Here is a 27,233-nt window from a genome sequence, read left to right on the forward strand (position 1 = left end):
TAATATGCTAATTAAGCAAAATAAACAGAGATGAAATTAAAACCAGGCAACTGCTTATTCTTCCTCGAGATTTAATTTGGGATCAGAAACGCCACTGCCGGGAGAGTGAAGCGGAGTTGCAAGTACGTCCGTGCACAAACAACGAAAGGCCGAATTATTTTTTAAATCTCCCACCCGTAACTGGCGATGTAAATGTCACTTCGGCGAGCGAATCAAGGTCAGTCACCGCTGCCCCCGCACCCCAGGCCGCCTCGCGTTTCTCCCCTCTCTCGCCGTCGCGGCGCGTCCCGGCGGAGCTGGGAGGGGCGGCCGGGGCCGTGTTGCCGAGCCCCCGCGGCCCTCCCGGCCCGGGACGCCCGGCGCTTCCCGGCGTGACGCCCGGCCACCGGCGCGGGGTCACACCGCGCACGACCAGGGGCCGGCCGGGCGCACCGGAGCCCCCTCCAGCCCCCGCGGCGCGGCCCAGGGCGGCGGCACGGCCGAGTCGGTCCGGGCCGCTGGGGTCAGGCCGCTCGGGGGACCCGGCGAGCGGCGGCCGGCGTGGCCTGCGGCGGGGGTGAAGTTCCGCGAAGTTCGGCCCGGCGGGGCGGGGCGGAGCCGGCAGGGCCCCCGCCGCACGGCGAGGCAGCTCCCGCCCCTTCCCCGGGGGAGCGCGGGCCGGGCCGCGGCCGCCACCTCCCCCGGCAGGGGCGGGCAGGGGGAGGAGCGCGCCGGGCCGGGCCGGGCGGCGCCGGAGGGGTAGGGGGAGCTGCTGCACCTGATACACCGGGGCGGGAGCGCGGCGAGGGAGGGAGCGGCGCTGCCCGCTGCTGGCGAGAGCCTCTCCCCGCCGTTAGTCAGCGCTGGTCGCGCTGCTTCTGCCTCTTGCCGCCCCTTCTGCGCGGAGCTGGGCTCTCGCTCCCGTTCCCCTCGGGGCCGGCTGCAGCGCGTCCTCTTCCTCCTCCGCCTTTCCCCTCGGGCCCCATGGCTTCGGCCGGCAGCGGCATGGAGGAGGTGCGCGTCTCGGTGCTGACCCCGCTGAAGCTCGTGGGGCTGGTGTGCATCTTTCTGGCGCTGTGCCTGGACCTGGGAGCCGTGCTGAGCCCCGCCTGGGTGACGGCGGACCACCAGTACTACCTGTCCCTCTGGGAGTCCTGCCGCAAGCCCGGCAACTTGGACAGCTGGCTCTGCGAGTCGACGCTGCACAGCGGTGAGACACGGCTGCCCCGGGGCCTGCCCCGGCACCCCCCCCCCCCCCCCCCAGCTCCGCTCCCCTCCGCCAGCGGCACCCCCGCCGCGCAGCCGCCCCCAGCCTGGTCCCTGCCCCGTCCCTCCTTCGTCCCTTCCTGCCGTGTCCCCCACCTCGGCCTCCTCCTGCTCCCCGGCCGCCCCCCGGGCACCGAGGCAGACCCGCGCCCCGGCTGCCCTGCCAGCATCCCCCGAGCCACCTCTCCTTCGCCCTTGTCTCCTCCGGAGCGGTGCCCTGGGCCCTGCCCCGCCGCCCCCCGCTGCCCCTCCGCGCTCCCCGCCTCGCCCGCTGCCGCCCCGGCTCCCGGCTCCGGCCGCCGCCGCGGAGAGTCCCCGGCACCTTTGTCCTCCCGCCCTCCGCACCCCTCGCCTTCCCCAGCCGCGGCGTCCCTCCCCGTCTTCCTCCTCCTCCTCCTCCTCCCTGTCTCCCCGGCCCCGGCGCTTGCTCCCCGGGCTGCGCGGCCCCGGCCCCGCATCCCCCCGCCTGGCGGCTCGGGGCGAGGGCGGCGGCGGCCCCTGTGCCCAGCGCGTGCTGGAGGGGGCAGCCCGCGCGCGGCGCGTCCCTCCGCCTGCCGGGTGGTCGGGGGTGCAGCGCAGACGCGAGGTGGGCTTCTGCGAGCGAGAGGGGGGACTGATTTTCTGTCTGCCTTTGTGTTTCCACGAGAGATCCCGAGTTCGGACTAGTTTTGATTATTTTTCTGTGCGGCAGCTGTTCTCATACAGTGAAAAGCTGTTGGGAATCAAGTGTCTTCTAATTCCACCCCCGAAGCCACTAGTCTGGGGAAGTTGGGGCTGCCTAAACCAAAACCGATTGCTGTTTTGTCCCGAGTGAGGATGCCTGGGCTCTGGCTCTCCATCCCCCTGGCTGTGCTTGTGTGTGTGTCTTTCCTCTAGCAGGTGCCGATCTTCCCATCGGCTTTCATACTCCTTCGCCTTCTTGCCACACTCCCTGTTTTGATTTCTGATGCTCATTCATTCTTCCGCTTTCTAGGTCTTTGGTCATAGATTTTTAAAATATTTTTAAATGCCATTTCACTGTTGCTTGGAGTATTTAAAAAACAGGTTGTGAATGATATAAACAAGCTGCCTGTTGAATATTTTTCAATAAATTGCTTTTTTAGAACCATAATTGTTTTGGTTTTCATGGGTTATTTACTTTATGCCTAATAGCAACTTCTGGAGTCCCAATAGAAACACTGACAAATGAAGCCAGCCTCTTCCCACACCCCCAGCCCATTTTTATCTGCATCCCTGTCCTCCTGACACACACACTTGCATTGCTAAACCATCCATTCGGATCGCTGTGCTCTCCGGTTGGGTAAATCCAGGTACAAGACAAGATAAATCAAGGTAAATCCAAGGACAAGGTATTTTTTTTTTAACGAGGTAAATCCAGGCACAAGATGTTTGTTTTGAAAAAGAGGGGAAGGCAAGGGGCTGACTGTGTATTCTAGGTGCTTTCCTTTTTCCTTGCTTCTCAGAAATCCTTGTATAGGTTCTGGGAAATAACTGGTCGCTGCTTCGGTAGAAATTGCACAGGTTCCTTTGCTGCTGTGACTATTTATTTTTTTTTCTTGTCATTGTGTGGAGTAATATTTGCAGGTTGTTTGGGGGTTTGTTTTAAATCATGTAATGCCAAAACAAATTGTAAAGAAATGTCAGTTTCAATCAGTTACCAGGGTATCTACACAAACTTTGGAGAGCTTTCTTTTCCTTCCCCAGTATAAATGGAAATTTATGTAGGAATGTCAGCTTCTAAGTGTCTCCTTAGCAACGTGAATCCTTTGCCCCTTCTCCCTGTCTCCTGAAATAGTATCCCCTTGATTGCAGAAAGACTTTTCAGATGGCTTGAATGAGAACCTGCTTCAAGTCCCCTCCCACCTCCATGCATGATTTATTGGACTCCCCCCTCAATCCATCTCCCCAGCATGCATGCATGTATACACACACACACACACACACAAGTGCGTTAAAGAAAAGTAGGACAGCTTATGGAACAGCATAAAAGGACACTCATCTCTCTCATCGCTTTATCGGTCACCTGTCTGTTTATGGGAAGGTGGAAGATGAATAGGTGAGGATGGATAGGAATGAAATGTAGTTTTGTTGGATGCTGCATGTTGAAAACTTGGCCTCTCCTCGTGCTTTCTTTTATCCTGTGCAAGAATTCCTGTCTGTCCAGTTTTATTCAGGTTCCTTGAATTAGCTTTACTCATTTTCCTCAGATACTTTCCAGTCTAGTGGAGCCAGGTTTCACAAGCTACTGGGAAGAAGTAAACGATCATTTCACTTGAGGTGACTGGAATAAACCCTTCACTTACCTTGTGTTTGGCACAATGCTGCACACTGAGGAGACCTGAAATACGAGAAACTGTACTGTTCTGCCTTTGCCTTCTGCTAGTGTGTTACAATTTCCATTAAAGTCAATAGGAAGGCTACCAGTAAGTTCGCCAAGCTGGATTGGGCTCTATTTGAGACCATTTTGTGTGCTTGCCTTAATACTTCAAGTGCACTTTCCTCCCACATTGAGAATCTAGCAAGTGGTATATTTTGGAGACAGTGGAGAGCTCCCACAGGGAAAGCTCTTTTAGCCTGATACCGGTGCAAGCAGCTTTGTAGCTGGCTAGCTGTGAAAAGCACTAGTACACACAGGAAAAAGGCATCTTCATCCATGGTTTTAAGAGATTTACTTCATCATCCCTTGAAGGAGAGCACCTCAAGTGGCACCATCAAGGGCAATCTCATGCTAGAAGCTGTTAAAGCATATTTGAGGTTTAATTAAAAACCTTTGTTGTAATTAGATGTAGGACCCCTCACTGCTATCAAAAGGGCAACTTAGTAGTGGAGAGCAGAAGGAAATGTACAGAGCATGATTACATTGGCTGTTATAGCAGGAAATAATACCTCAGTTTTCACCAAGTGTTGCTGTTGCTTGGAGTATGTGTGCTTGCATTCATTCACTCACTGCTTTGAGGGCTTTTTCTTAATAGCTTGCAAGCAATCCTTTGCTCTCAAAAGGCTTTTAAAGTTGTGTAAGTAATTCACAATATCCATGCTTCAAGTATGTAAAATAGTGAGTCAAATTAATTTTTTGAGATCTGAAGATTATAAAATATCTTAATTTACTTTTCTTCTTTTTGTGTCTTTAGGGTCTATGTAAATCACCGGTTCAGTTTTGCCCCCCCTGTAATTGCAGGAGCTAGAAAGGTATTCTTGCATATCCCTCATCTCCCCTTCTAAAATTCTCAGTAACAGCAACTTCAGGAGCTGAAAAACTAACACAGTTGCCAGTATGGAAAGCTTCATGATAAAATCTTGAGATCCAGCAATGCTGCTTTACAGTTTTAGCAGCTATCTGGGCATAAAATTATTTTCTATGATCAAAGCTTTACTTGGCTAATGCACAAGTCGTCTTTAAGTCAGCTGTATTTTACTCATGTGCTAAACTAAAATGAAAAAACTTAGGGGGTTGAGAGTGTTCCTTTGCTGTCTTTAAAAAAATATTTGGGTTTATACTTCATTTGAAGTGGATTATGTCTAATTTTTGATGGTTCATTTACAGATTTATCAGGAGTTAAGAATTAGGTATGAGTATTTATTTCTATCACAGCATCTGCCTAAAACTAGATGCATCTTATGTACAACTGCCTGGTTGTCTGTACCTGTACAGGTAGTTGTTTTCTTCCCGCAGAATTAATAACAGTAAATTTGAATTCCTGCAATGGACCTCAGCCATTCTAGTTCTTTAAATCAAAAATACAAAAATATGGTGTGGAAGACATAAATGGTCCCATCAAATCTGATCTGCAGGTAAACATGTATTTTGGCTTCAATATGTATATGCTATTCATAGAAAACAATGGCTGCTTTGCAACATTTCAGTATATTGTGAAAATAGTGTATATAAAAATACATTTGAATGGTTTCATACCAATTAAATGTATTTTTTCTGGTGAACAGGGGTATATGTCTTTCTTACTTAACAACGTGTATATTTGTTTATGTAATGTTGAGTTCTCTTTAAGAATTTTTGATGAATGTTTGAAAGACAAAACATTCTCAGGGAAATAAGTGCAACAGGTTCTCTGTATTTGTTTAAACATAGTGGTGAACAAACCATAAAGAAAGCTTTAACTTACAACATAGTGCAGTAATACAACTTGAGCCTAGTTTTGTGCTTATGATTCTGTTCTAATTTGTAAAGCATCAGAGACTGCTCACTCAATAGCACTTGAAGGGGTTTAACCTTTAATTATACATTAGATGCAGATATCTGAATTGACATGGTTCAGTAGTCTTGGGTGGTTTCTGCTTGTTTTGAATATAAGGAATTGTTCCAAGGGGAAATTGCTAGCTCAAAAGCAGCTTCCTCATAAGAAGATCTGGATCATTGCTCAGAGTTGATGTTGACACATATTTGTGAAAAGCTCAGGGAGGCTGTTAAGTTTGCTGTAAAATAACATAAGAACGAATGCAATTTTACTAAATCTAAAGAAAGTGGCTTATGCAATGTAAGGAGGAATTAATAAAACATTCCTTCTGGTTTTGAAAACTGTAGCCTGTCATTTTGCATATTACTCTATTTAATAATAATCCCCAACACTTTATCGAAAGGTGGATTTACAATCAAAAGCGATACTACTTCAGACTCTGCATCTTAAGACCCTGAGCAAGCTGAGCTAACTTTGAAGTCGAGTTTGACTTGGAGATTGGCCCTGCTTTCCATGGGGAGTTGGACTAGATGACCTCCAGAGGTCTTTCCCAACCTAAATTATTCTGTGATTCTATGATGACTGATACTCTGTTTATGCCTGATGTCTACCTGGTTCCTTCAGTGTGTTCAAATTGCCTTGAATTTGTGACCTACCCCTTATGGTAGCCCCAGACAGAATATTTTAAGGTATTCACCATCTTTTACAAATGGACCAGTTATTTTAGTCTCAGACTTCCCAAGGCCATGCTCTGTGGGAGCAGTAGATCTAAGGCTCCTTCCTGTTTAGGTAGCCTGGACCTTTTAGTATGACGGAGGCTACCATTTTAGACACTCTTCTCCAAGCAGCTAAGAGACATGGTTACAGCACATTTGTGTGTAATACCTGAAAGTGTGTGTGAGTTTGTCTGATCAGGTCAAGAGCACCATACGCCTTATCAAAAAAAAAAAAAACAACAACAAAACAACAGGCTAGACTTCTAGCCATAATGGGTTATTGCTACTGCTGTTGTTCATTGCAATTTTTAAATCAGTTATGTATCCTGTTGCCTCAAGTTTTGTTTATTAAATAAAGAAGTCTTGCACCAGTAAGTTGAAAGATGTTGCTTGGGTTAGGGATAATATATGTAGCTTAAATATTTGATGAGATTTTATATTTAGAATCACATAGAGAGTAACCTTGCCTCTGTTACTGATCCGTGGCCAAAGATGACCACATAAGATTCAAGGTAACAAGCAGGAGGTGGGGTGAAGTCTGTCCAGCTGTATTGCTTTGTATGTTTTTACTTGTTTCAGTTCTATAATATAAAGGCTATCATTTTGATGGGAAGTGCTCCTGGAACTATTTTAAATGCTAATTGTTTTTCTCAAGGAACAATAGAATGAGTTTTGAAAATTGCAAAAGATTGCCAGTGTGCTTGAAGAACATCAGTAACTGTGGGAAATAATTACATTCCTGTTCCAATGCGAAGTTTACTTATTCCTTCTTCAGACTGCTAAAATGTAGTAGTATATACAGAAGAGGCCAGAAAAGGTGAGCTTTTCTTGAAAAGCCTGTGTAACACATCTCCCACACTTTGCTCCTAATGACATAATTCTAAGATTTCCAGGGTTTTGTGAGGTTCTTAGAGTTGTGGGTGTGTGTGTTTTGTGTTTGGTTTTTTGTTGTTGTTGTTGAATGAATGAATATCCAATAATTAAATGCCATAGTAGTGAGCTAATCTCAGAAGAATGCTGTGTATTCAATGGAAGAAATGCCTGAGTACATGCTGTACTATTCTGTGAATGAATTATAGATTACATGATTTTCTGTAATGCTGTGCTTGTCTTGAAGTCCTCTGTTGGCAAAAGTGATGTGCAATGCATGTTGCCTTTAAATAATAAAATAAAGATCTACATAATGGTACCACTTAACTCTTTTATTTGAAGACACACTGCATTTAAAGGATTTTACTCTGTGATTTTAGAAATAAAGGCAGGCCATGGCTCAGAGAGCAGCTGTCTTTTCCAACCTAAATGATTTTGTGATTCTGTACAAACAGCACCACCACCACTACCCCACCCCCCACCCCCAAAGTGTAAGTGTTTTGTATAAATAGGGAGTGTAAGCTTTAATCTTCAGGAGACATGTGTCAATGGCCAGATGAGCAAGCACCTGCTATGTTTCAAGTTGCTTATACATTTGTAACCCCCTCAGGCTTTAGGCGGTCTAGTTGTCTTGCAAAATCAGTTGTCTTTGCACAACAGCAGAGTTGCTTACCATATTTTTATTGCTTTTGTTGTTCAGTGTGATCTCCTGTAGGGAGGGGAGATAAAACTTGCAGTGGTATGGAAGCGCACAGAAAGTTTGAGTCTAGCAGTCTCAGGGCTGCACGTGGTCTGATGAACAGAGCAGCTGAAATGGAGACATCAGGCAGATTAACGCAGTCTGTATTTTATGCAAAAGTGCTGTAGAGACCATCCTGGGAAACTGAGACCATTTCTGTCTTGTGTGCTGCTCACTTCTCTGGGGACCAGTCTGTCTCCTGCATGCTCAGTGGCACCTTCGGGTGGAAGGCAGGGGAGCTCTGCTTGTCATTGAAAAGTGAGCGGAGACTGCACAATAGCTGCCTAATTATTCCACTGCGTCCTTCCTGGGCTGTGGTGGTGGTGGAACACCTACTGCCCGGAGCATCCTGCCAGCAGGATGTTATCTTGCCTGGAATGGAGCTGGCCTCTTTCCCTCTGATCATGGTTATCTTGCTGTGGAGAAAAGGAAGTCCATAGGAGGAGTCTGGGTGAGAGGGATGCAACTCTGTAAGTGACTGTTAAGAATGTTTTCCCTCAAAGGTGAGAAAGCCCTGAATCTGGGCTGCCTTAAAGTAACGCTCAGCATTTTTGTTTGTCAGTGGAAAGGTGCATAAACAGCACGAGAAGGCTGGAAGGGACCGGTTAGGTAAGAGGCACTTCAAAGCAAGACTTGGATTTGGATTTGGATTCCCTTGTTTGTTCACAGACCTCACAGATCTCCTGCTTATCTCTTCGCATCACAGGTTTAGCAAATGGAGGAGGAGAGTGGTTTCAGTCTACCCTTGTGGTTAAGAGATTCTTCTGGGAAATGGGAGCAGAGGTTCGAGGCTGGAGCTGGGCAGCAAAGATGTTGCAGTTCCTGAGGAGCCCTCTAGCCCCTGGTATACTGCAGCTAAGGCGGCAACCTGCCTTTCCTCCTTCATTAGTCAGCTGCCATCATTACCATTAGCGTTCTGCTTCTCAGCAAGGCACAGGCGTACCTGGGTTTGCCTCGGTTAGCTGGGTTTTTTTGCACACATCCCTGTGCTCATTCTCTTTTCGTTGACTGGCTCTAAATGACTCTCCACTCAGCGTCAGGAACACTAAATCATCCTGTGTCTGGTACAGTAAATAGAAAGTGACTGATGCCTTATGTGGAGCAGGGGCTCCTTAGGGATGCATTCAGAGATTTTGGCACCCAGTATAAAATGCTCAAAATTCTGTGTGGGTGTTGTCCAAATCCTGGGGAATTTGAGGTATGGGAATGCCTCACTCTTAAGCCTACCTGTGTTGTGCAAGATTTGGTTTATCAAGGGCTTTGTCCCACGTGCTGCTTTGTGTGGATGAAGACCAGTTTCTTAGGGAAAGCTCAGTACGTAAATCTGTTGAAGAAGAAGTAGAAAATAGTTTTGTCTCTACCACAAACAGCTTCTTTTTAACATACTTGTGATGTCACATAGTAATTGCATGTGTTCAAATTCATGGCTTTCAGAAGAAAGCCTTGGCGTAGAGTGTTTGAATTATGTCTTAAGGAAATTATGCATTCAGCCACAACTGTCTGGTTCCCAGAGCTTAGGTAATGCTTTTTAAGTGTCGTAAGTGACTTGAGGATCCACGTGCACAAGTGATATTCATACTTCAGAAAAATCTTTTTCTCGATCCGTAAAAATAAAAAGAAAATGTAAAAGCCAGAGTATGTCTGTGCAGCAGCCAGCAGTAATAAGCATATATGCAAACTGACAATGACCAGAAAATGTTTGTTCATTGCAATTTTTGTACAAGGCTCCAGTGTGGAAAGCTGTGGCTAGAGCAACTTACTGGAGGTTTGGTATAGGTCTTGCTAGGAAGAGCTTCTCTGCAGTTTGCAGAAGTGTATGCTACAGAGTCTCAGATTTGTGGTGCTGACTGTACAAGAACAGAGGAGTATGGACTGAGTAACTTATGGACACTGGGTTTCCCAGCTTTAGCCAATATTCCCTTCATCTGAGCAGCTCCTTAAACCCCATCTTTAAGGCTCAGGTGAGGTTCCAAAGCACTGACTTCTCCATGGAATAATCTTATGTGAGAATCTAATGGACACTGCACTACGAATTTCACCTCTGTATTTTCCCTGAATTCAATGGAGCTTGGCCTTCCACAGACACCTGTGAATCTGAGCGTGCTGAAGAAAGAGGAAATCTTACTGATTGTGTGACAAATGCGCTTCTAGAAACTAGATTCTACCTTCATGTTTTTATATAGTCACTATGCTTTTTTGTGGGCTATCTGATGGCTAAGTTGATGAGTGTTTATAAACTTTAAAATGGTTTTGAATATGAATCAATTAGGAATATCTGTAGCCATCTTCGTTGATTGTTATGACATTCACTGGGTTATATTTAATTTCTTATGTGTGGGTGCCTCAACTTTTTATGCTTTACTTGACATGTTCTTTCAAATTCATTATTCTCAAATTTAAATGCTATATTACAATTTCTAAGGATATTGGCTGAGAGCAGGTACGTGGTAAGTGGAAGCTTTGCAATGAATCAGAAAAACTTAACTAAGACAGTTGTGTTTTCTTGCCAAGGTTCTGTTTAATGCTAGAAGGTGGCTAGAATTACCTTCATCATGTAACACTGCATGCCTTTTCTTACTTCAGCCTCTATGGGAAGAGGACTCTGTAGAGGACCATTGTATGAAAGAAAGGAATACTTGATTGTTTCTTAAGAGATTAATTCAGTTCACTTGCATTATCTGAAAGAGCCCTACACACAAATGTTTCACATATTCCACAGTATGTTTTTATGTCCATTGCTTGTTTTGCTGTAGAATACCATGTAGATAAAATATTTATTTTGGGGGGAACTTGCTGAAAACATGAAATCTATGACAGCGCTTGCCTTTTGTGTTACTTATTCTCATGTTAAAAAATTACCTAGTTTTTAAACATTTCAGAACTGTGAGATGTTTTCTCCTTTTATGGCTTTTCCTGATTTTATCCTATTACTAAAGTATTATTTTTGCCCAAGAAATAGAGCAGATAGCTATTCTTAATTAAAAATGAATATACCGCTTAAAGCCCCAGGTCATTTCATTTGGGGGGAAGAAGGGAGGAGAGTCACACATTTCAGTGTGCAATTAACACATTGTGCTTCTTTATCATTAAAGAACAGGCTGAATTTCCAAAGGGCAATGAGATCAAGCTGTCCTTAAAAAAAGACACTGACTTATGTATGAAGAATTAGCTGAAAAGAAACATTATCATCATGGTTTGGGGGGTTGTTTGTTTTTTTGTTGTTGTTGTTTTGTTGGGTTTTTTTAACTGAAGATGGTAATTTTAATAAATTTTACACCAAATATGTGTTGAGTACCTAGGTTCATATTTATATAATTTCCACATATTGCAACCCACATTCCTAAACTAATAGGCAGATTGTTATAATAAAAACTAAGCAAACACTATCATCACTGTCAGAACTGCAGTATATATTTCCCATGGTTATAGACATTGTCATGCTTCTTGTGCAGTGCAAAAACACGTTTGGATTTTCAGACCTAAAACCAGTATACATTAAGTGAGGCTTCTCTTAAGAAATCTGTCTCAAGTTACTTAATGATTGTCAAAAATATGTTAATTCTAGTTGTTTTGAAGGGATAGGTGGCATTTTCAGTGTAATTCTTAATATATTGCTAATATGGGGGGAACACTGAAAAAATCTAAAGTTATGCTTTCTGTTGAGTCTACAGTTATAAACCAACAAAACAACTTAAATTGGGCATGACTGTGAGATCACAGTGCTTTTTAAAATCTAAAAATGTATTAAGATTTGCGGGAGTGCAATTTTACTAGTTCCGAACTTTTTCTTAGGTAGTAGATATGTAATATAAATAAACTGTAGCAATGTGCAGTGAAAAATACTGATGTGCATTCTTGAAGTGTAACCAAATTGTGTTTTAAATCCAGGAAACTAATAATCATCGTCTATAAGGTCCTGTTTTGCTCATGTTTATGCATGTTTCTATCTCTTGTGAGAACAAGCAGTCTCACTGTACTGCTGAGGCTCCTGAACTCAGTATAGTAACTTATTTGCAAGATTTCTGCGTGCCTAGAAATGGTGCAAGCATATTTTGGATGCTCTAAAGTAGGCTTTTGATGTTTGTGTTCTGTGTACCAGTAACACTATGTAACAATCTGCTGTTCCCATTTTGATGTGGTGTGTTATAAATCACTCCTGGGTAGTCTGAGGAGCGCTACAGATTTTTGTTGTAGAAATCTGCCTTTGCTGTATGTGGTTACATTGTTGTAGCTATCTAACTTACAGGGTGTTCTTTCTTCAGCGGTAGTGATTCAATCTTTGGATGTTTCTTTTTCTTTTGTATAAAGTCCAGTGGCCTGGATTTTTTTCTTAAAAAATAATTGTTCTTAAGTAGAAGGCCAATGCAGAAGATTTTACTTTCTTAATCCAACATAAGCTTCATTTTGTCACCAGACTTGCAAGTTAAGGTTTTTCTAAGATGACAAGATTTAAACATGTAATTTCCATGGTAGTCAATATAGGAAAATTCGGTCCAGTATTCTTTGTGCACTCATGTCTGACCTTCGTGATTTTCTTTAACCAGAATCCCTCTCAGCTGCAGCTTGAGGCAAAGTCTGGTAGCATTGTATGCTCCTGGGAGTGGAGGCTGGAGCTAAAATAGAGGCAATTCCAGACGTGGCCCAGAGCACAACATTCAATACCCAATTCTCAGCTAGTAGTGAGCAGCATTAAGGGTCTCAGTTTTGTCCTGCTGTCAGCATCACAGAGTAGGTTCTTTTACTCAGGAAATCAATTTTGTTTAACTAAGTCAGTTGTTTTTTAGTTGGGAGTGTAGGTGTCTTCCAACATTCATTTGTCCTTTTACCTCCTACATCAGTACTATAGTAAGGGAGTTTATTTTTTAACCTTTCCAAAATGCACAGATATATCGGTCCTGGAAGTTAAACTGTATTCTAACCCTGTGTTTATGTCATTTTTGCCTTACTTACTTTCAGTTGTTTGGTGGTCTTGCCGATGTGGTTTTGGCAAGCAATAGGATACTATTTTTTTTATTTTTTTTTTCTCCATTTAGTTGCTTCTCCAGTGTTGCACACCTTTTGTTTGCATTAGACTTTGGCATCTGATCAATAAAAAGATAACATTTAATATTTTATTATTTGCAGTGGCTTTCAAAAATCTTAGTTTCTGAGATTTCCCATCTGGCACTTTGATTTATTTTGCCAGTTTTTTATGGCTTTTAACTTTGGGACGATATGGATTTATGTGTCTAGTCTTTGTATCTGCATAGTTTTCTAGTGCAAGGATTCCTTTCATGTTGTTCCAAAGTGGTTCATTCTGTTTATTTATTTCTGTATTTTGTATCTGTAATGCACTCTGATATTGGAAGAATACTTTCTAAATCATCAGTACACTAACAACTTGGTGTTTCTGAAGGATCATGTCAACATTAAAAAGCACTCTTCATAACACTCCCATCCATAACTAAAATCGTATTTCCATCCCAATAATAGTAAAGCAGTGGGACACACAGCAAACTGACATTACAGATTGCGTGCTGATGGTAGGAGAATGAGAGATTGTTTCCAGCCGTGGGTTTTAGTCTAGTAAGGAAACGAGGTAAAATACCTTGGAAGGTTGAGTACTTAGTAATTAAAACATAAGTAAACAACATGTCTGGATTTCTAAAAAGAATGAAAATAAATGTGTGTACTTGCACAAACATGCCTTTAAAATAGCTTTCTTTTTTAGCAATGCTTTTATAGCTCCTCTATTCACTTTCTTCTTTTAATCTCCTTCATCCTTTTTCATATAGTATATGAAGGCTTTTTGGTGATAATAGCTGCCAGCCTTCCATTCCCAAACCCCACAGCTGCACTGCTGGTATCTTCAGCAGATTAGATCCCTCTTGAAACTGGATGTACTGTTTTAAAAAACATGGACTTTTGCTTTTTACAAGAAGAGAATGTGGATTTTTGTTGTTCCTATTTCAGTAACCTTGAGATCTCGAAATTTTATTTTTGAAATGATTATGCTTATTTCCTTTGAACTATGAAATGCGTTTGGGCATTTTATTCTGAATGTCATATGAGTGCTATAGCATTCTCAAAGTGATGAGAGATGCATTGGATACATAGGTCCTTTTCCCACAAGCTGATTTTAGATAATTTTCCTTGGACTACTAAATAGTAGTACTAAACAGTAAATAGTGATCTGATTCTTTTTCTTGATGCCTGTTATTGGACAGAGAGAAGGTCTTACATACTGTTTTGCAGAGACAGGGCAAAGCCCATGCCTTTCTAAAACCTATAGAAGCTCTTCAGTTAGATCTTGTATAGACCCATGATAGCTATCAGCTTGCAAATGTTTCTTGTTTTATGTGATTTAAAACTGCAAGGATGTTTTTTATAATTGCATCCATTATGTATGAAAATAACTAGAAAATACTCTGGGTCAAATCCAGAAGTTGCTTTTGGGGGAAGAAAAGAAAAACTGGCACTTTAGGATAAAATGTTTTAAAATGGACTTCAGATTTGACTTGGTCTGCATCTACTGATCGTTACTGCCTTTATAAGGGCTTGACCTCCACCTTTTTTTTTTTTTTTTTCACTGTTGAAATTTTTTTAATGATTATTATTTCTTTGAGCATCTCCTTCTTTTATTTTTGTTTTGCTATTCATATTACATGGCCTTGGTAGCTCCCAAGTGACAAGTGTATATGGTGAGCCTCCATGCATTTCCCTTCATATGACACCCTAATCAGCTCAAGCAGATGTCTGACTTGCACTGTCCTGTGTGAGAAAGTTACAACAGACTGGGGTTCAGCTAACATGCACTAGCTAATCCTGACCCGGCCTCAATTTCTCATTCTAAATTGGACAAAAAATAGGGGACCAAATTATTCAGTCTTACTGGAGCCAAAATCCCAATGAGGCCAACTAACCCTTGAAAAAGTGTGGGAGGTTGTGGCACTTTGCTCCTGAGTTGCATCTGTGGTATAAAGGTGTTTCGCTAATGAGGAGAAAAGAAACCCAAAGCACAGCTGTTTATTTGCCTGAGCCTTGGTGCAGCCTGTATGTTCCTCATATTCTGCTGTTTCTGTCAGGCCTGTGGGCTTGTTTTACTGAAATTGTATTGCTCCTTTTTTCCCCTCTCTTTTTTCCCCCCCCTAGATTGGCAGATAGCTACTCTTGCTTTGCTGTTGGGTGGTGCTGCCATTATTCTCATAGCTTTCCTGGTTGGGTTGATCTCTATCTGCGTGGGATCTCGGAGGCGGTTCTACAGACCAGTTGCAGTCATGCTCTTCGCTGCAGGTAAGCGGATTGCCAGCACCATCACAAAAAATTCATGGGAGCAGCTTCACTTTTGTGAAGGAAGACATGCCTTGTTCTGCATACTAATTCAGTGGCATTTGGTTTACTTCTGTGTTAATTCTGGTGAAGTTTTTTAGGATACTGGTGTTCTGCATGACGTTGATTATTTTTGCAGTCATGCTATTCTTAGTTCATAAACAGTTATTTATTTGCATTATATTTATTGTTTTGTGAAGTACATGCAGCAGGGGAAACTACAGGGGATAAATCTCAAAGTACCATTTTTAATCTGTGACTTTGTACTGCTTAATGTCCCCGGTTTTATTCTTCATGCAAAGCCATTTCTGTTATTTTAATGTTCTTTCTTTTACAATTTTAAAACAGGAAAAACAGTGCCCAAATAGGATTATGCTCAAGGTGTTTATATATGCCCCTGTGCCATGAGGAATTAATTTCATTGTGTCACTTGCTTACTTAGTTATTAACTTAAAAAGTTGTCACCATGTAGTCCCTATCTGGTTTTAAAAACATGAAAACAGAACAGCTTGTGTAAATTATCACAGAATCTTAAAGGAGACCTATGAATCTGAATTGTCCATAAGACTGATCCAGTGAGGTACATTTACAATATCAAATAATTTCCTTTTGTACATTCTGGTGTTTTGGGGCTTAGCATGTTCCCAGTTCCCCTGAGATTCACTAAGCATGGTTTTACCTCCATCCTGTCACTGGTATCTGCATTGGAGCCAGCTGCTTTAACCCCTTCTGATAGCCCATAATGAAGAGGACAATAGAACCTAGTCTTTGTGATTTATTAAAAAAAGCCACTTACAAGGATATGAAAAGAGTGCAGAATTTGCAGGGTATTCAGAAACAAGAGTAGAGCTCCGGGGAAGGCTCCTGCTGCCCTCTGCTGCTAACCTTACCTTGATTGAGCCGCAGCACTTCAAGATGCACTTTTATTTGCTCAAGAGGTATGGGTAGGTTATATTTCATTTGCTTTTAGGAAATGAATGCAACCTAGGATCAGATTTCCTGAGTGGAAATCATATCTTCTTGTTCTGTGTGTCTCGTTGCTTGCTTGGTTGAATGAATAAAGGCACTGATGCCATTACTTTAAAATGTAGTAATATATCTGAGATTATAAAGCATGCTGGGCAGTTAACTTTGAAGGAAATGGGATTACTGAATTTCTGTAGTGGTTTCTTATTTGGCTTTTGACTTAATTTCTCATAACATTACGTAGTAACTTAGTAATTATTCAGCCATACGCTGCCTATTTTGCCATATTGCTCATTTAGTATATAGTTAACTTTGTACTAAAAAACCCACAACTTTCCCCAAGAAAAAATTTCCCCAAGTCCTGCTGTTTTGCATAAAGCTTAATCTATTCTCCTCTGCATAAAATTACAAAAGCTTTGGGGTAGGGGGGATTTAATGCTTACTTGCATCAAAAAGGGAAATATATTGGTGCTTTAGCTCATGAGTGGTGTTCACCTCTTTCCTTTGCCTCTGTGTGTGTGTGCACGTGCATTTGAAGTAGCCATGAACTGAAGCATATAGGAAGAAGAGAGATGATGAGGCCAAGACAGCCTGCCCCATTCTTCTTCATTATCTGGCAAATCTGAGGAGAATCCTTTTGGGATTTGATGCTGACATTGTTAGTGTCATTTCCTACAGATTTTATCTTTGATGTCAGCTATTTTTAGAGGTGAGTATGGACTGGCATATCTTGAAAGAATTATGGAAAGAATCCCCTACTGAAGAGGGGAAAGTTAAGATTGCAGCACTGGAGTTTTTGCCTTGTGCAACTGCCCATGGATTCAAACCTTCACCTGTGGATTTCACAGAAGATCTTTGAGGATAAATCCCACCGTGACCTGTGAATCTGTCAACAAGAGCAAATATTCTGTATGACTCTGGTTAGGAGTCTACCAGCTGCCTCTGGAAGAAGGACACAGGATGAATTGCCCAGAGACATTTACTGATCTGTGTGGGTGTCAGGTAGAAAACATTGCTGTGTGGGAGAAAGAACAAAATGGGAAGGTAGTATCCAGGCACTTTAAAGTCCAAACAATTGGCTCTAGGCACTTTTTTCTTCTAGTTTTTATTTATCTTTTTTTTTTTCCTTGGCTTCAGGGTTCAGTTGGCAAAATCTGTAGGTGAGGAAAAAGATTGACTAAGACTAGAAGAGATAAGAAAGCAGAGACAAAAAAAAAAAAACAATTCAACCTAGCTACTGAGAATAAGCCAGCAAGTGATCAACAGATGTGAATGTGTTTAAAATGCATACTGTCAGTTCTGTATAACGGGGAGAGAAGCAGGAATACCTTAGGTGATGGAAGAATGTGGAGCCTACAGAGAGACAGTTGCAGAACACTCTTGTGTGGAGCCACCTTGGCTCATACAGCTCTTCCCAGCTGTTTGGTCTAGTGGGGTTCACTAGCTTACATGCTTGCTGGGGTATCTTCAGTGCTCATGAACCAAACTGGCCCTGAAAGCTGTATCCTCAAAGCAAAAGTTCACAAACTTGTCAATGTATGAGTCTCATGATACAGTTGGCTGATAACTGACTGCTAACTGAGTCTTAATTTAAAGATAGACAGAGAAAGTGTATTTGCTGAAAGTCCATTAAAGAAAATTAAGAAGGTAATGTAAAAGTTGTTTGCGTTCTGAGGCTATGTTTTAACAATTTTAACAATGTTTAAAAGAATAACCTGTTGAGGTTGGTAAGCTTTTTAACCCTTTTCACAGGATGCTTTTACAAGTAAGCTAGGGAAACAGTGGCTAAGTGAAAGTATTATAAGAGAGAGAGTAAAAAAAAATATGGGAGATAATATTTGGAGAATCCTTAGAGGATGTATCTTTCTGTTCTGACAGAGTCATAGCACAGTCTGGCTGGACTGCGTCCTGAGTTCTGTGCTATTACCTATTTTCATAATGATGTGGAAGATAGAATAAAAGTCTGTTTGTCAAATTTTACAGTGAAGCTAGAAAAAAAATGCAGATAATTGGAAGACAATTTGATTTTGAGAAATTCATGGAATAGTCTGAAAAAGTAGGACTGACTTCAGTAGTATGTAATGCAAGTTGCTACAGGGCGGTCAAAAAGAGTCACAGCATCAAAGAACTATTGATAGGAAAGCTACTCTGGAGGTCATGTAGTCCAACCTTCTTGTTGAGGCAGGACAATCGCTAACACTAGGTCAATCAGCTGCAGCTTTGCCTGGACCAGTCTTGAAGAATTCCAAGGATGAAGATTCCACAGCCTCTCAGACATGTTGTCCTGGTGCCGTACTACCCTCCTTATAATATATTTTTCTTTCCGGATGTCCAACCTGAATCTCTTAAACTGAGTTTTGTGTTCTTTGCCAATATCTTATGTTGCCTGGCACTATACAGAAGAGGTTGGGTTTTTTTTTTTCTATCATCATTGCAGCTACATTTTCAGGTAACTGTAGGCTGGTTTGAAATTGGTCCTTAGTCACCTCTTCATAAGTCTAAACAAACATAGCTCCCTCATCCTCTCTTAAGGATAATTTGCTTCAGGATTCTGATTATCTTGGCAGTCCTCTGGACCCTTGTCCTTTGGTTGGTGAATCCGTATTCACTACTGATTGCTACTTTGTTCTGCATGTGCTTGGAGGTGGACTTCCAAGAAGATGTACTCCAGGGACTGAGTTGAGGCTGACCAGCCTATAATTCTGTGGACTTCTAGACTTTTTAAAGATGGACACAACATTAACATTTTCCCAGTCATCTGAATATCTTCCAATCCCTGTGATTTTTCATAGATGATAGGGGGCTCAGAATTACATTAGCCAACTCTTTCATCACCCTTGGATCAATCCTGTCTGTCCCCATAGTTATGGATGCAACTCTGAGTCATCTCTGAATTTTTCCTGCACTGCTGACACCTTCCCAAACCGTGTCACTGAGAGGTCTTGGAGAAGGCGTCACTTGCATCATCTGTCACTAGACTGGCTTTCCTGTCTATCATTGTATGAATATATTTGCTGAACTTCATTTTGCAACTAACGTACATGCTTGATGGTGGGCTCCAGCTGGGCTTCAGCCTTCCTGATTTTGTATCTAAGTATCAAAATAGTGCTTTTATACTCCTGTCAGTCTATCCTTGTTTCCTGCAGGTTTATGCCCCTTTCTTGCACACTCATTGAGAAACTCCCCATTTGGCCAGCTGGACCTCCTGCTGAAATTTCTGGTCTTCCTGTATAGCAGGGTGGTCTGTTCTTGAGCTAGCAATATTTTAAGAATTGTCATGGACCTCCTTTCTCTTCATGCTGCTTTCCAATTAATTGCACAGGTTGTATTAAGTACAAAAAAACTTCCTAGAGAACAGTTGCATGTGTGTTAATCTTATAAACTGCAACACCCATTGGTTATAAATGGAGTGCTTTACTCATGTGAACAATCAGGAGTGCTGGTGTAGAGAACAGAAATACAGAACTTACTAGTCAGCACCACCATTTTCAAATACAGACCAATTGGAAAGGCACACCATAAGTCTTTTTTTGATGGCAAAACTGTTATACTCAAACATTTGAACAAGATAAAAAGATGACTGTAATTATATGTTCCTAGTTTTAAAGCATTTGTTGTGATTTCTGCATGTTTAATATGGTGGGTACATATAACTGTATGTATTTCATGTAAATGGAATAAAACTAGTATTCCTGTTCCTGTGCAATCGTCTTGCAAGCATCATAGTGCTAGTCATAAAAATGGGTCTAAACCTGAAGTGAATAATCTAGTTTGAGGTAACTAGTTTGTTTTGAATAGAAGTGGAATATATTTTTTTAAGATTCCTTTTGCAGCCTTTTTTTTTCTACAGGAAAGGATAAGAGCTTACACCTCCCATAAGTATGTCAACATAGCACAGAGTTAGTTCATTTAAATTCATTGGAAGCATATCAGTAGTTGGCAGCATGGGTCTTAACATCTTTTTGGGTCATACTGGTCATTTTTCATAACTTCACTAACTGTTGTTTCTAGGCCACACAAGTCTCTTCCCACTCTACAGGGAGAAAGAATGATAGGAGGCAAAAATAGCGGGAAGTGATGACAGTGTTATGCAGTGTGGCTGTTTCCACTGTCCAGTTGCTGCCAGCACTTTTGGAGTTTTACAGTAGTGTAGCTGGACAAGTAGTAGCAAAAGCAGGAAACCCTCACTATAAAAATATCTAAAATACCTGTTGTGGGTGTTGCTGCTTTATCAACGTGACCATTTTCAAAAATAATAACTTTTTTTGTTTTATTTTGGCAAGTCTGATCTGCAGATTAAAATTCAGCATACTTCATGTGTTGGATTGAGGGAAGGTGGAGAGCTTCCTTGGTTGGCACTTGATGCGCATTCACACACAGAGCGGTTCCTGTACTGACTCAGCAGAGATGCTGCATCCCCAGTTCAGGAAGCCACTAAAAACCTTGCATATTTCCATTCACCTTGGGAAATCCTTTTTAACTTTGAATGGTCCTAAAGATGTGTCTGAAAACTGAGCATATATTCAGGCAGTTTTGGGTATAATGATGCTCTCATTATACAGAATTGGAAGGCACAATCTTTTCCTAAGAGTAGGTGCTTCCATTGCATACCTGTCAAAATTTCTGCAGTGTTGCAGTGTTTTATGAGCTGACAGACAAAAATTATATTAAAATGGAATAACACAAAGTAACACTTCAATAACTTTAGGGTTAAAAAAATCTTGTGGATTTTGGTATCCATGTCAGAAAATCCACTATCCAAACATTTATCAGATTTGCAGTCTCAAGCGAGAGTCCAAAGACTAGTCTGTAGGCTAAAGAGATGGGGTGGGGGTGGGGAGAAACTTCCACTGAAAGTTTGGTAAAGTGTTGTCACCAAGATTGTAATGAACATTGGAAATCATCTCCCGGTACCAGTCCCATCCAGAGGACAGGTGAGCATTAGTCGCCAGGGCTAATGAAAAGTGCCAGTTTGACAACACCAAAGAGCATGTGTGGGAAAGAAAAGGCAAAAGAAAAATTCTGAGTGTGCAAAGTGTTCAAGCAATAAGAGAATATGATTAACATTATTTTATTTTCCTGTAATTTCTCAGTGCAATTTCAGAAGGGCCTCTGTAGTCCAAAGCAGTCTTTCCTCTGTTACCCAGGGGCATTTTATATTACTACTGGCTTTGTAAGAATTCTTATAATAAATCGTGTTTGTTCTTCTTACAGTACCTAATAAATGGTAAAAAATGACCCAGTCAATGTTAAAGAAAGTAGTTGTTATGGCATTATGTTGCATACCATTATGTCTCAAGCCTGCAAATACTTAAGCGTGTGCTTAACTGGGTGGATTTGCCCACCTGCCTGTGATCAGGGTGCCAGGGTAGTTTGCAGAGGCAGTCATGTGTTGAAGTCTTGAAAAACTGCTCATCTTAAATGCTGGAAAGGAGCATAGTGATAAGGCTGTATCATGTGTTTAAGGGGTAAAAATGATGTTTTGTACGTCCCTGTGATGTTTAGTCTTTTGTGAATGCCAGAACTAGAGGCCTAGAATCATTACATCATACAGCTTGTTCTTGTCTTCAAACCAGCTTCATTTTCACCTGCTTACCTTGGAAACTGTTGTCCCAATTTGATGTTAACGCTGCTCCTGAATTTAAAGGAGAATGGCTGCTGATGAAACTGAAATCTTCTTGTGAAAATTTGGCTTCTTCATCTGTGTATTTTCCCTTTCAGGTTACTGTATGTGGGGTTTTTTTTGATGTAGCACAATAATTAACAGGTTTGCTGAATTCCACTGCAGACATGTGGATCAGGCTGCAGGAGATCTGGCTGTCTGAGAGAGTGCTGTAGAAAGTAATAATTTTTAAGTTTCTTACTGCATTGGATTTATCTGTTTTATTAGCTTTTTTTCATCATGAAGCATTTCTGACCCACCCCCTAAATTCATAATGCAAGGCAATGTTTTGCCAGTTGGAAGTTTAGTGGCTGATCAAACTTTATAGATTCCTTGGTATTCTGTGTAACAATATCATTAATTCTGATTACAGTACACAATAATTCATATGAAATATGTAATTCAGTGAGTGTCTACTGAACATAAATATGTATTGCCTACTACAATGAATTATTTCTAGGCTAAGTAAATGATTTGATTCTGAGCTATATTTCTTAATATCTGTTTGTTCTTGCTTCTTGTTCTGACTTATTTATAATAGCTATAGAACGAGTGATGTTAGTTTTGTTATTATGGAAGAAATAATGACTACAAACTAAAATACAAGGGAGAGAGAGAAAAGAATTGGGAAAAGATTGCTTTCACTGTTAGTTTCATGGACATCTGAAGGATCATCATTATACCATAGGAATAACATTTGTTTATCAGCCAGTGTTCTCTGTGAATGAAATGAAGGTGATCTTTTTTTAAAAAAAAAAAAAATAGCAGTACTTACAAGCTAAAAATGCACCGAGAGCATTTAAAATGTGAATTTCAGTAATGTGATATTTTCCTTGTTTTATGGAAATGAATTAAGGCTGCTTCTGACTTTTTTCTTTTTTCTTTTTTTTTTTTTTCCCAGTTGTTCTTCAGGTGTGCAGCTTAGTCCTTTATCCAATCAAGTTCATTGAAACGGTCAGCTTGAAAATATACCATGAGTTCAACTGGGGCTATGGCCTGGCTTGGGGTGCAACTATATTTTCATTTGGGGGTGCCATTCTTTATTGCCTGAACCCTAAGAACTATGAAGACTATTACTAGAATCATTTAATAAAAAGAAAAATAACAAAAGGATTACTCCATCTTTTCTAACTCACAGTTTTTTTAGAACACTTGTGGAGCACCAAACAGTCTGCTCTGTTGATAAAATAGCCTTTGCCTTTTGGGTGTGAACACTATAACCAGCTTTTACAACCATTTAAAAGAACTGCAAACACTTAAGATTACTGATCATACATAGGCAGATGCTGCAAGCTGCTGATACATAAGCTTCATTTTTCCTGACAACAAGCAAAAGGATCTACATGACGGCGATCATTGTGAGAACACTAGTGGGAATGAGAATGCAATGCCAGCATCTGCTATTGCCTTCAGGGGAGCAGCTGGCATAGGGTCCATTTAGAAGTTTCCCTGTACCATAGAGGATTCAGATGTCTGATAAGCAGGCAATGGCATCTTGTATAATAGGCTGTGTTGGCCCCTCGTTACTTGCTCGAAAAAAGCTCTTAAGGAATTAGTTGTAAGTGACTGTGTTGAGGGCAGTGAATGTAACTGGTTAATGACTTGTCTAATATCTGCATTCAACAGTCTTCTGGGAGAATAATAAAAAAATTTTAAAAAGGCAAAAACCAAAAAACCAAGCCACCAGTCACGCAGGATTTCATGAATTGGTAATTAACATCACCGTGCCAGCTGTAACAGATTGTTGAAGGAAGTCCAAACCTGGAGACATGTGCTTCTGACTGTGTAGTTGGAAGTTGTCTGGGGTCTGACTATTTTGCTGGGAGGATAGAGATAAGGGGTAGCAGAAAAAAATCTTATCTGTCCATGAGGCATCTAAAATGTATGAATGAATTGCAGTTGTCCTGAGCACTCATTTAACCTCTGAACATCATCATGAAAAGAATGCATATGGAACAAGTTCAGTTATATTTTTGAAAGGTATTTGTTAGTATAAATGAAAATATATAATACAAATATAAATGCAGAGAGAGAGAGAGATGATTCGTCTTAAAATTGTAGTATGAGCTGTGATGCAGTGGTTAAAATACTAACTTTGTACACATTCTTGAAAGCATTGGATTGGTACCCCACTTTTGGTTGATGTTACAGAATAAACGTAAAATGGTTTGTCTTCTGTATATGCCCTTGTACAGACTCTGTGTTATGGGAAATGCTTAGAAGTTCACGTCAAGTTAATGTAGAACTGGACAAAATAACTACTTGCTATTCCATGTATAGTCTAATACTTACTAAAAAAATTTTTTTCTAAGGCTGTTGCAAAGAAACAAAATGCCTTTTTCTAAAAATCTACTTAGGTTGTGAGTGTCTCTGATCATCAAGAATACAGCTGAGACCCCATCATGTCCATATTGAAACATTAGCACTTCAGGAGGTAATCTCTTGTTTTTAAAAGCTGAGTTTATAATGGACTGGCTGATGATTATGTACATCTAATTACTCCTTGCTTAGTACGTTTCCCACTTAAAACATCCCAAGCCTGTACTTATGCAATGAAATCCAAGATAAAGTAGGAAGAACTTTCACATGAATTTAATCGGGATCACTTTTATTTTTGTTTACAATTTGCTTATTTGGATAGTTTCAATTAATTATGAACATATTTTTATACAATTCTACTCTTTAGAAATAACTATTTTTTTTAACGGAGAAATTTAAAATATATTCTATGTGGACCTCTGCAAAAGCAGATATGCTGGGATTGCACATCCACCTCTACACCAATGGTTTTGCTGGTTCCACGGAAAAGACTGCTGAGTTACTCAAAGTTAAGACCGCGTCTACAGTGTTAATGCTCGTGCCACAGTTTGCAGGTCACAGAGGTTCTCCAGTGACTGTGTGACCACACAGCAGCCTTTGAGGAGGTTGTTGTGAAAGTATTTGCTGATGTATGGAGACGGTTTACAAAACTGTAGGGCTCTCTGGAGTTAAATTTTTACTAGTATGGCAAACTGTTCCATATCAGTGGTGATTAATTAGATTAGGTGGGTAGATTCCAGGGCCAGTGGTGATTATTTAGATTAGGTGGAGCAAAATGATAGCTTGACTTGGAAGGGATTGTATGGCAATGCCTGGAGAACAAAGAGAATGAGAGGAAAAATTATGTCCACTTGTTTCACAGGTACCACAGAGCGTTTGTAACTTTGTTGTTTGTTTAGTTGTTGGGTTTTTTCCTGAGGCTGTCTTAAGGTGGATATTCAGTAGATAGTTAACTCTGTATCTTTCTAAACAGCTGTGTAGTTCTGCTTTTATTTAGCAGCGTGGAGAATGTGGTATTTTGGCATGGGAATTAGGTTAGCTAGAGAAGCCCACTGTGAGATGATGTCTGTACTTTTCTAGGAGGACGATGTTCTGGTGCTGATATTGTGTGGCAATTCACCTATGCTGACAAGAAGGTACAGTGCTGAACCCATATCGTATCCACTAATTTATCAAATCATTTTTCTTTATGTAGAGATTGAGTGAACACAACTGTCAGGCCTAAGGCCTGTGCAAATTAACGGCATGCGCTCTGAAAGTCACCCGACTGTTAATATGAAAGGCATTCAGGCAAAAAAAATTTAGAGATGTGAATGCCTAAAGACAAGGTTCTTCATATTTGAGTCAGAGATCTGATTTTCAGTCTCAACACCTGCTTTTCCTTTTGAAGATAACGAAGTCTATTAGGACCCATCTCTCACTCTCCTCAGGTCCTTTGCATTTGGGCATCTAGCATATGGGTTTAGGTACCTGCCTTCAGCTTACATTGCTACTGCAGTTTTCTGATTTCCCCTCCCCCCCCCCCCCCCCCTTACCGTTGCCAATTTTAGTAAGCAGTCTGTTTCTCAGACTAAAAGTAAACAGAACATTATGCTATTGTTTGGGGGGTGTTTTTTGCTTTGTTTTTTTTTTTTTTTTCTAGCCACAAAAAGGATACATACCTGTGTCTTGAGTGTATGTATGACAAATCAATCATTTTGTACGTTGTACTTGTGTCATGCCCCCATTATTTCTGTTGTTTGGCTTTATCTCACTGGGAGGATGATTCTTTCACTCAACAAATGCGTTGTTTTTCTTCCAAATATATGCGATTAAATATATATATATATATATATAGCAAACTTGCAAGCAGGGCTAGTTATTTGTATTTTTTAAGCTTAAAGTATACCGTCCGGTGCTGACAAGTACCTAGCACCTCTTCTGGATTTCTTGCACAACTTCGTTTAGCTTTTGTAAATTTTAAAAACAAATATAGAGAGACCTATGTGTTTGAAATATAAATGATATATATGGATTAGCATGTAACTGTATATTATTAAACATGCAATGAACTGACTGGTAAGTGAAGTCTAATCTTATGGCTAGCAATGTAATTTATTCAGACTGTATTTTTGTACAGCTCAGTGCACACTAACCTATTGCCTCTGTGTCCTCTATAATGCCTCAAACTGTGCCTAGAAATTTAATTTCTGTCTTTAAAAGAAAAAAAAAAAGACAACTAAATGCTTCATGTTGTTGATGGTATTGGGTTTTCTGATGTTTTCCTTTATTTATTTTTGAGAAGTGTATGGTAAGTTTATTAAATTAATCCATCAACATACGATTCATTTTAAATGGTCATTGTTAGCAGTGAAAGACACTTCTTTTTTTTTAATCAAAACTTATAAGTTTGCAGTTTTAATACCATTTCTGCATTCACGATTTTTGTAGCTTACATAAAGTTTTATGTGAAAAAGTAACTGAAATAAAAGAATTGTTACACTAACCAAATGTGCCTGTTTTGCTCTGAGTAGAATTATGTATACAGCTGAACTGGCGTGGTTTTCTGTTGGGCAGGCTGAGAAGGAATAGTTTGCTTAAGCTAATGAATGTGCCTGGTATTTAGTTACCATACTGAAGGAGTCTTACCAAAATACGCAGGGGGAGAGATGCAGGATCTTGCTGATGTAACCCCTTCCATTTCACCTGGCCATGGAACAGAGCACAGGGTAGATGTCTGGGTGTCACAGAGCCCATACTGCCTTTATAAAAGTACAGGTATTGTAACATCAGAAAACCAAAGTGCTTTTAATGTGGTAAATAACAAGGCCATGTGTTGAAATGTGGATCTATACTGAGTACCTTGTTCTAGTGGGGAAATTTATTCATTATATACAGGTTTCTTTTTCACATTTCCAATAACTAATAGTTTTTTTCCATTTTGATTCTGAAAGCTGGATTACTTTTTTATGCTGAAAAAGACCAGATACTGTTTTTGAACCTGAAACCTGGTGTTGCAAAAATGGAAAACCATGACTAAAGCCATGATAACAAGTTGTTTCTACCATTTGGTAGCGTACTGTCATCCTCTGCATTGCTGGGTACCTCTTGTGAGCAGGCAGCGGCGTGGAGGGCAGAAGCCTTGGCTTCAGTGAACTTTTGTAATGAGGGAGTACAGGCGCAAGGGTGGGGTACACAGAGCGCAAATCAAGTAATGGAAAAGGAATTCAGAGCAG

General features: G+C 40.9%; 1 protein-coding gene across 1 annotated transcript; it reads left to right on the forward strand.

Annotated features, from left to right (window-relative positions):
- The first annotated feature begins 282 nt into the window (after positions 1-282).
- On the forward strand, positions 283-26,508 carry TMEM47 (transmembrane protein 47). Its single transcript, XM_080377715.1, has 3 exons — positions 283-1,189; positions 14,895-15,035; positions 22,601-26,508. The coding sequence occupies exons 1-3, from the start codon at positions 964-966 to the stop codon at positions 22,777-22,779; spliced, it is 546 nt and encodes a 181-aa protein (XP_080233841.1). The 5' UTR covers positions 283-963; the 3' UTR covers positions 22,780-26,508.
- The last annotated feature ends 725 nt before the right edge of the window (positions 26,509-27,233 follow it).

The sequence above is a fragment of the Falco punctatus genome, assembly GCF_963210335.1.
Source record: "Falco punctatus genome assembly, chromosome: 2".
NCBI classification, from domain to species: Eukaryota; Metazoa; Chordata; class Aves; order Falconiformes; family Falconidae; genus Falco; species Falco punctatus.

Excerpts from the sequence above, each read along its gene's own strand:
- TMEM47 (XM_080377715.1), top strand. The coding sequence starts at position 964 with ATGGCTTCGGCCGGCAGCGGCATGGAGGAGGTGCGCGTCTCGGTGCTG. Across the intron at positions 1,190-14,894 it reads CGAGTCGACGCTGCACAGCG|ATTGGCAGATAGCTACTCTT; the intron begins GTGAGACACGGC and ends TCCCCCCCCTAG. Across the intron at positions 15,036-22,600 it reads AGTCATGCTCTTCGCTGCAG|TTGTTCTTCAGGTGTGCAGC; the intron begins GTAAGCGGATTG and ends TTTTTTTCCCAG.